The sequence below is a fragment of the Nicotiana tomentosiformis genome, chromosome 10 (assembly GCF_000390325.3).
Source record: "Nicotiana tomentosiformis chromosome 10, ASM39032v3, whole genome shotgun sequence".
In the NCBI taxonomy this organism is placed as follows: Eukaryota; Viridiplantae; Streptophyta; class Magnoliopsida; order Solanales; family Solanaceae; genus Nicotiana; species Nicotiana tomentosiformis.
In genome coordinates, this window is record NC_090821.1 from 59,686,909 (window position 1) to 59,696,580 (window position 9,672).

General features: G+C 37.5%; 1 protein-coding gene across 1 annotated transcript; it reads right to left on the reverse strand.

The window, feature by feature from the left end:
• Positions 1 to 713: 713 nt before the first annotated feature.
• LOC104092107 (beta-1,3-galactosyltransferase GALT1) lies at positions 714 to 7,189 on the reverse strand. The gene is made up of 10 exons (XM_009597611.4): positions 7,051 to 7,189; positions 6,770 to 6,836; positions 6,490 to 6,672; positions 3,765 to 4,655; positions 2,866 to 3,083; positions 2,458 to 2,739; positions 2,060 to 2,188; positions 1,810 to 1,989; positions 1,527 to 1,634; positions 714 to 1,384 (listed from the first exon to the last, which is right to left on the reverse strand). The coding sequence occupies exons 4-10, from the start codon at positions 4,522 to 4,524 to the stop codon at positions 1,175 to 1,177; spliced, it is 1,887 nt and encodes a 628-aa protein (XP_009595906.1). The 5' UTR covers positions 4,525 to 4,655; positions 6,490 to 6,672; positions 6,770 to 6,836; positions 7,051 to 7,189; the 3' UTR covers positions 714 to 1,174.
• Positions 7,190 to 9,672: the final 2,483 nt, after the last annotated feature.

Here is a 9,672-nt window from a genome sequence, read left to right on the forward strand (position 1 = left end):
TCCTTCTTGGTCTCGATCTTAGCTGGTCTCGATCTCGATCCCTGAATCACGAGCTAGGCAATATCTATTCATGTAACGATCCAATATAACTTGGGATCGAACCTCGGTCTGTCGCCCCGGTCTCGGTTAACCATACGAAATCGGCCTAATTTCGACCGTATACAGTCTTCAATTTAGTATACAGTCTTCAATTTAGTATGGTTTGAAATGCAACTGTAATATATTGAGTATTTTCTTTAATTTGGTGTTGACTTTAAAAAAAATTAAAATTGATCTATTGTTGAGCGGGCGGAAACTGCCTCTTATACCTTTCGGACTTTGGCATTCGCCTGTCACCCGTAATCCAAAAAGAAAGCCATATTGAAATTGGCAGCGACGGGCAACGCATGTTAACCAAGTAATGTAGGTATTAATTATGCAGAGATTAGTTATATATGATTTAATTGTGCAGAAATTAGTTATTCCATCTTCTACCCCACATAAAATAATACATAAATTAACTTATAACTTATTATATTTGTTTTATTTATGTGATATTGTAAAATGATAACCAAACAACGTACTTGGTGTGCCGAAATTTATAGAAAGCAACAAAAAAACTATCAAACGTGGTATCAGCTATGCTAGTATACATGAATAACTCCCTTCCTAACTAGAACCAAACGACCCCTTAGGATTGCAGTAGCTGTAAGACATAAGGTAGACAACTCCAATGTAAAAACATACTGTAGTATACAATGTATACCAATGCTCTCCATCACTCAAGAAATGGGTACGAGAGATCGTGTGATTTACATACAAAATAATCACCGAACGTAGTGTACCCGCTTCTCTATACAATGTATAATGCCCCTCCATTTAGCTTCCTTTTTATAATACAGATCCCTTTCCCACCATCATCTTCACTAATCAATCTTCTAGTAATATGTTTAACAAGCTAATCTAATCACCTACTTATATCAATATGCTAGTAACTACTTTACCTCCTTATACCACAACATGGTATAGCAGCTTGAATAAGCACAAGTTTGGTCTCTTCATCCCGACCTAATTGGTATTCCACCTCAAGTAGATATCCTTGGTCAGTTAGTAGACAAGGTCAGCAGGATCTTTGTCAAATCTTAGTAATAGAAACTTCCGAGCCTTCAAAACTCGGAAGAAAAACTATTTCGTATTACTCGCCACAACATAAAGCCCGTTTTTTCTCTTCAATCTTTTGCCAAAGACAGAGCATCTCTCTAGGGCCTTGGTAATGTGCAATAACATAACCATCTCGGCAACCTTCATTAAAAATCCTCTCTTCTTTTTCATACTTCACTTCCAACCCTTTCTTCTTTATTTCTGAAATCCAGATGCCCATAGCAACATCTTCCAGCTTAAACATCTGCATTTTCAGCGGACTAGTAACTTTTAGAATTAAATGGGAGATACAGGACAGGGGCCGCTGGATATTACATTTTCAAACGTAAACTTCATTCACTTAAATGACAGTTGAATAAGTAGAGATAGACAATGGTACATTTTACCTTTAGGCGGCCTTTTCTCTGTTTTGAGCTGATTGTTTTTGCTATATCACTGGACACAACATAACCCGGTCCATGTGCCCAAGGAGGGTAAGTTTCTTCAGGCCATTCCTTTACATCAACAAAAGAACAAGATTCAATACGTATAAGAGCTGAAGATCAACTATGTGTTATTTTCGTTCCATGATCAATTGCTAAGACAGATGCCCTTCCCCATTGATGAATACTGAAAGAGTGCAAGGGGTGAAATTGTCTATGAACTATGAGATATGAAGAAGATATTCACCTCTGGACTGATAAACCACTTGCTGTCTGGGCTCCTATGAGGATGGGAATCTGAGTTGATAAGACCATACAGCAATCCGCGAGTCACATTAATCCTCTGCATAGAAGACAAGATTTCATCCACTCGAACAAATGCGTCATCATCTGTCTTCATGACAAACTTTGCTGAAATGACCTCCGTCTGTGCAATAAATGAAGTCAGCAAGGCGTGCATGAGATACTCCATGGATTAGGAAGAGACAGGATTTTACCCCAAAAACACATATGGCAATGGTCTTCCAAGCGATAAGACTATAGTAATCAACAAAAGGCATCAGCTGGATGTCCATATATGTCCTAGCCTCATTCCAGAGCTCTTCATTCACCATTTGGTTTTTATGCTACAGAAGATACATAACACAGAATTATCATGTCAAATGAAATTTCATTCGCTGAATTCTAATATGTGACTTCTACTAAGACATTACATAATACTATCTACTTTTTAAAATAAGATGCTTTCAGGATGAATAAATGATGGAATATCTTCTGGCTCTAACTGGGCAGCCCCAAGATCCAGTAATTAGGATCAAATAAGCATCGCTATTGAACACTACTTAGATCCAATGGTAGTTTCACAGTATGGAGTGCAAAGAAAAGAAGCACTCACCAAGCCAACAAAAAACCGCACCGCAACTTGTCCAGATCGCACTGCATCATATTGCATCCAAGTTCTACGGACAGCCATTCTGCGCTTAAAATTATTTGCGGTAGAAAATACACCAACAAAGAGATCTAGTCTTTTCCGAGGAGGAAGAGGAACTGCTTTTAGAGCTTCCAAGTCACTTATATGCTCTGAATCCTCAGATGTTGGCAAACCACTCGCGACAACAGAAATTAATTTTATGTCTCCGGATATCCTCACTTCACTTACAAGCCACGGTTCCAAAGTCTAATAAGACATACATAAAAATTAAAGGAGATTCTGGGGAAGCAGATAACCATTATGATGATACAGAAATACAATAAAATTCTGAGGAACAAGAGGAGAAAGGGAGAAACGGAGAACAAAAATTACTTCACGGAAAGCAAAAGATGTTATGTGTTTTCCATCAACTGTCATCTGAATTCCTTCAGATCCTACTCTCAGAGTGGCAACAGAGAGATATCCTTGCTTGAAAGGAAAATATTTTCTTGATTTAGACCCGTCCTGAGCCAGGCTAGATTTATTTGTTGCAATGACATGTCGAGTTATGACATTTCCCACCATCTCATTGCATTGCTCCAATTCATCCACTGGCAAAAAGGTAACTAATGTTAGTTAATAATGCAAAGGATAGTACAAGTGAGGAACAGGAGAACATTATGATGAACCCAAATTTAGCTAGTCATATAAACCTGTTATATCTCTTGGAAGAAAATAGAGGTGCAAAGGAGATGATGCAATTATAGAAATCGTTATCACGATTCTCAGGAATGAGACCAACCAACTTTTAACAAATTGGAGAAAAGGTTTGCAACATATCTCTTATGGCTTATGCAGCAATGGAGAATATGGTCAAAGGGAGGGGACAAAATTGAGAGAGACAATATCAACAGGAAAGACACTGAAACTCAACTAGGCAGGCAGATTTTGAAATAGTGAAATTCGGAAATCTATATATATTTAAAATAGCAAAATTGCCAAGAAGATAAACCCATTTTCAGAATGTTTAGTATAATATCAGCACACAAAGAAATCCCAAATGTATGCAGGATCTAGACCTCAAAAGATGACATAGACTTCAAGGGCAATAAGTTTATTTCCATAAATGGCATGCCCAACATTATGACTGCAGTTACTCAATTGAGCACACATGAGGATGCAGCATCACTTCTAGAGCATAGAAAGTTGCCAAATCGTTGATGGAATTGAAAGGAATGCTGGTGAATGAGCTTCAAAGTTTCCTTTTGTGAAGAGAGAAAAAATTCTCTTACCTTTCTTACTCTTTTCATCCGATGGTAAGGGACAACGCTCCTCTTCACCCCAGTCATGTGCAATTGTCCAGGTGTTTTGTACAATTACGGGATCCTCAGTTATTTTATCACCATGGAGCCTAACATTGTAATGCAGAATAACAGGAGGATCTGGTTCACCTGGAAGTGGTTCACCAGTCAAATCTATCCGAAAATTCCCAAGAAGACCATTTGGAATGCCAATTATTGTGATGGAAGAACCCTGAGTCAGACCACAAGGAAACCGCAACTTAAAGCCACTGGCATCAATTTCTGTAGCATTGGTTTTGCTGAGAAAATGAGGGCATTGTTTCTGTTTCCCGGTCTTAACTGAACTATCATTTGCATCAAGTTTTTCCCTCTCTACTGCACTCATGAGGTTGTTCCATGCAACACTGGCTTCCTTAACTGCCTCTATAGCATTAGGTAAGACTTGATCATGAGTAACTAAGCGTTTCAACTGATACCACGTAGACAAAGATTGTTGCTCCTGAGCTGACAGGTTCCTCTTAATAAAGAGATCAGAGACAACAATTTCTGCAGATATCACTTGAGTAATTTTTTCTGGCTGGTGAGCTGCAGGTGGAGCCATAGCATTTATCCATTCAAGAGGATTTGTCATGTTGAAGTAGACAGAACTTGTAACATAACTTTCCTTGACAGGTTTCCTCATCACACAGTACCCCAGAACCAAAAACATCAACAAGGATGTTGTTAAAACACCTCCGTACCATTTCTTCATTTTTATTGTCAATACAACTGTTTAATCATTTAGGATTCAATTCAACTAATGCCAGACTAGAAGAGCTCCAGGAGTCAAACACAGTAGCACCCTCAATGGTAATGCCCAGATAAGTCATAGAACAATAGCACCTGCAACAGTATGCCCAGATATGTCAAAAAATAGCTTATCTCATGATCTGCATATGCTAAGGAGAAAAAGAACCATAATTAACTTGAAGAACAAAATTGAATCTTGATCATGTGAGTCCATTGCTAGATACAGTGCAAAAGCCAAAAGGAAACGATACCCGTTTCTTCATAACACCAAATACGACATGCACTTTCACATTATTTCCCCAGATTGGAAAGTAGTTGCAGATGAAAATCATGCCTAAACATAAGATTGGAGATTTGAGTGCACTGCTCAAGAACACGACAAACCTAGTTGACTGGCTGATGATCAAATTTAGGGGGCAAGTTCTTGAACATTGAAAGATGTAGTTTGAATTGAACACCTAAAGGACCTACTGCTGCTTTAATACTAGTCCTGTCAGTAGATAAGAGATTAAAAAGGCAGCCTCGTGCACTAAGCTCCCGCTATGCGCGGGTCCGGGGAAGAGCCGGACCACAAGGGTCTATTGTACGCAACTTTATCCTGCATTTCTGCAAGAGACTGTTTCCACGGCTCGAACCCGTGACCTCCTGGTCACATGGCAACAACTTTACCAGTTACACCAAGGCTACCCTTCACACTAGATAAGAGATTGAACAGAGAAAATGGTTTTGAATAAATATCAAAGTGCTCCAAGAGGAAGATCACAACTTGAATGCAAAAGAGCAATACAGTCCTAGCTATATTGAAATAGAAAGGGCAGCAGCCAAGAAGCACTGTCTGCAGCTAACACGGAGAAGTTTTACTGGTACCTTTATATCAATGACAAGAAAGAAGGCGAAGTCTATGAAACATAATCAACCAAGTCAAGAGAAAATATTCAAAAATTATAACAAAAGCACATAAATGTCCAATTTTCCACCGTATACTCTTAGTTTGAAACATAAAGGGATAAAAACAAGCTTTGAAGTTAAATGACTAAACATCTATAAAACCTGCCGTTTGACCATCCTAATGCATTTCTGGTTCCCTTTCCGAGCGTAGTTAACTTTTATTAACAGGGCCGGTAAAAGAAAAAGAAAAAACAGATTGCAGCTGCCAGGATCATGTACCAGTGGAAAGAAATGGGAAGAAACATTGAGACCGATCAGGACAAAAAATAGTATTATACTTTATCTGGAGCATGAAAAGCTGAAAATGCTCTAAATAAGCATCCAAAGTAAAAATTACAGATAACAGAGTGAAAAGTTTTGATAGATTAGAACTAATTTAAGAATATGATACACTAGTTTCTTGACTGTCTTCTGAAAAAATTAAATACTCAGAAACCATTTCACATATTTTAGACTCTGAAATGCTATACTTTTTTTTTTTTTTTTGATAACCGTGGTGTCCGGGCCAGCTTGCGTGGACCTCGACTAATTCCACGAGATACCTGCCATCTCCCACCTGCAACAGGTACCAGGTAACTCTATACACCAAGGCTTGGATAGATGGGAAGAAATCACCTAGTATTTGCCTCCGCTGGGATTTGAACCTGAGAGGCTGAGACATCATGATTCTCACCCACTTCATTAACCACTAGGCCTCACCCTTGGGTTGGGTGCATTCTAAAATGCTATACTAAATTCTGCTTAGTCTTCAATATATCAGTATTTTATAATAACCTGTGCGACAGAAGCCAGCAAGCACCTGAAGTTACAGAATAGACAATTAAATTTAAATATAATACACAAAAACAATTTAGATCGGCACAAGGCGCGAGAACATTCAGTACTCAACTGTCAGCCTCGACCACAGTTTTTCAACTACAGATCTCAATCTCAACTTCAAACACAACATAAAAGTTAAAAAAAGAAGAAGGAAACTTACTTAATCAAACTCATAATTTTCACAAATGTCCAGTTCCTTCATAATTTCCACAAGAAAAACCAACGAATCTGCTTCTCGAACCGTCGGAGACGCCACTGCTAATCGAGTAATTAACCCTAGAATGCGGCGTTTTCCTCCAATATGAAGCGCAATGTACAAATCGAACAGCTTGAAAACTGAAAGCTAAACAGAAGAAATTTCCGAAAATCACTCCTAAGTTCAAAAAATTAACTAACACCTTCTACTTCCATAAACCGATGTTAATTATAACAAAGCATACCTGATTATGCCGGAGAAGCTAAGAAATGGAAGAAAACTCCGAAATGCACAGATCGAAGAGCTTGAAACTGAAATATAAGCAGCAAAACGAAGAAATTACAAACATAATTAGAAAACTCACGCTAAAATTTAAACATAGAAACATAAAGTGTAGTTCGAGAGTATTCGCGAAATGTACAGATCGAACTGCTTAAAAACTGAAAACTAAGCAGCAAAACTACAAAATCAAAGTTAAGCGAACATTTTCTACTATCAAAAAAACGAGAGAGGAAAAAACAGTACCTAGAGAAACGTGACTCGTGAGAAACGATTATGCCGGAGAGAAGTATGTTGAAAAACACTTGGGATTTTGTGTGCACCAGAAATGAACATGAAGAGTTAAAAAAATGTAAAATAGAGAGGGAAAGATAATTTATTTGTGGGCCCGTTGTTGCTGTGTCGTTGTCGCTTGGACTGGACTTCAAATCTACGCCTAATTAAGAAAAAACTGGGATTGAACGCGGAGGGAAAATACTGATTTGATTAGTTTCTATTGCAAGTTAAATAGAGTTAATGATACTCCAACCAACTGTCAAAACAAGGAAACCGTACTAGTATTTGTTTGTTGGAAAATGACTAAAATGAGATAATTAAAGAAGACATCATTTTTGTATTAATTACACTAATTTTCTCTTAATTATGTAAAGACGTTCGTAATGAAATATTAATATGGCATATACAAGTGAAGGGTACTACAGTTACAACAATAATAACAACCTATCAAGTATATTTCCACAATAGAGATAGAGATGTTGTTTACAATTGAGCCTCGACTCAAGAAAAATTAATTCTCAGTAGGTTTGAAAAAGAAAAACAGTAATAAAGAAGTCATGTTAAAAATAATAAAGACAAGAATAGTAATAACGACAAAATAAAAAACAATAAGAAACCAAATACAAGGGAGTAGTAATAGAAATCGAAGGCTAAGATAATACGAAAATGATAATAATAATAATAAAAATATGGAACAGATACGGTATCCCAAACTCGACTACCTACAAACCTTCTACCATAATACTCTACCTATATATCCTTCTATCTAGGATCATGTTATCAGTAAGCTAAAAATATGACATGTTCTGTCTAATCACTTCTCTCCGATACATCTTCGGATTACCTCTAATAAGGGTACTACAGTTGAGAGATCTTAAGTTCAATAATAATTATACTGATTGCTGCCTTTATTTGTTTGGGAAAATCCTTCTAAACTGTCTCTAATTTTTTTGATGAATAAAGACCAGATGTCTTTGAACAATTTTCAACATGAATTTAATATTCGTTCAATTACTGTTTTAGACTGCACCAATTACTCTTCTTTTTACTTGACCAAAGAAATAACACAGCATGTCCAAGTTCGAACAATTGAAACTTCGTTTTGAATATTGGTAAAAGAATGGTCTTTAGCCATCAATATGTCCCTACACGGACTTTTCTCTTCTTCTTTTTTTTTTTTTAATTCAATGACGCTATATTTGCAACAAGTTTTGCTTGCGATGTTATAAGATATTTGTTTACCCTCAAAATCGGATAACAACTAGATTTGTACATAGTTTTAAGGATACGTGATCTAACTTGATACAAAATGATAAATTAGATTGAAATTGAAATAAGCAATGAGAAAGTAAATGCAAACCACACTGGTTGAACAGTCTTAGCCTTAGAAGGTTTGTCGCTCTCGAGCCAAAAGTGCTTTAATTGATATCAGAACAGAATGACAAGAGAATAAGAACTAAAAATAACAATATATCACTTTGGAATGCGAGTTACAATGCCATTCACAAGTAATCAGACCCTATTTATATAATATGAGAGTCCTACTTTAGGTACAATTCTATAAAAGATAAAAATCTCTTGGTTTGCTAATTTGCCGGTTCCTTATTGATACGTGCCGAGATTATCACAGTGATATTTGACCGGTTACGGATATTTCGGCCTTTCATTATTTCGGTCTTCTGTTGGTTATACCGGCTATGTTTTCTCGAGCTTATTCGGGGTTAGGGTGGATTCCGGGTTCATGGACTAAATGTTCTCGAGGACGGACATTCTGACCTCGTGTTCTAGTTCGATGAGACTCAAGGTCGATCTTCAACCCCTCGTGTTCCAAGCCCGATCTGTCATGCAATTGTCTAGTCCGATTTCGACCATATACAGATAGTCCTCTCATTTTTCGGAGAGTAAACGACGAGAAACGATATGAGCTTCCGATTCTCATCTCGGTACTCCGCGTTAGAAATGACAAAATGAACGAAATGCCTCGTCAATTACGTCTTAATGGCATTAAATGATCGTCAGTTGCTGGTCGAACACTCCTGGCTTTGAATCATCGTTTGAAAATTATAAATACCCCATTCTTCATTCATTCAAACTTTACATCCAAATCTTATCTACTCTTGTTCCTTAGAAATCTCTACATTTTCTAGCATTTGTATCATGATTTCTTGAGATCTTTGTAAGAATTTTCGCTTGTCTTCATTCCAGACCATCAAGTGTATCTCTTTAAGTTCCTCTTTTTCATCTATTTCCCTTCATTTTAAAAGAAAATGGCGAAAACTTCAAAAATAGTTCCCCAAAAAGAAACTACTTCTACATCGCGACTGGCCGGTGAGGAACCAGCAGCTGAACCTTCTCTTAGCATGTTCATTCCTGGCGGGTGCTCGGTGACTGCTGATTTTAAGGTTGAGAAACGTTCACCCGTACCTGGCCGGTGCGAGAAGGTCTCGAGGTACATCTGCTCGATCATAAAAAAAATTCTCCCCGCGGTTAAAAATGATTGCAACTGGGTCGGAAAAGACGTGGTGGTTCCCGGGCCCGATGAAGATATCACTACCCACGTCGAGGGATACTTAAGTGTTTCACTTATCCCTT

What these genes read in the sequence shown, in the direction of transcription:
- LOC104092107 (XM_009597611.4), bottom strand. Translation starts at nt 4,524, where the DNA reads ATGAAGAAATGGTACGGAGGTGTTTTAACAACATCCTTGTTGATGTTT. An exon ending in CATCTTTTGCTTTCCGTGAA is followed by an intron (nt 2,740 to 2,865) that starts GTAATTTTTGTT and finishes ATGTCTTATTAG; the next exon opens with ACTTTGGAACCGTGGCTTGT. An exon ending in AGAGAAAAGGCCGCCTAAAG is followed by an intron (nt 1,385 to 1,526) that starts GTAAAATGTACC and finishes CTGAAAATGCAG; the next exon opens with ATGTTTAAGCTGGAAGATGT.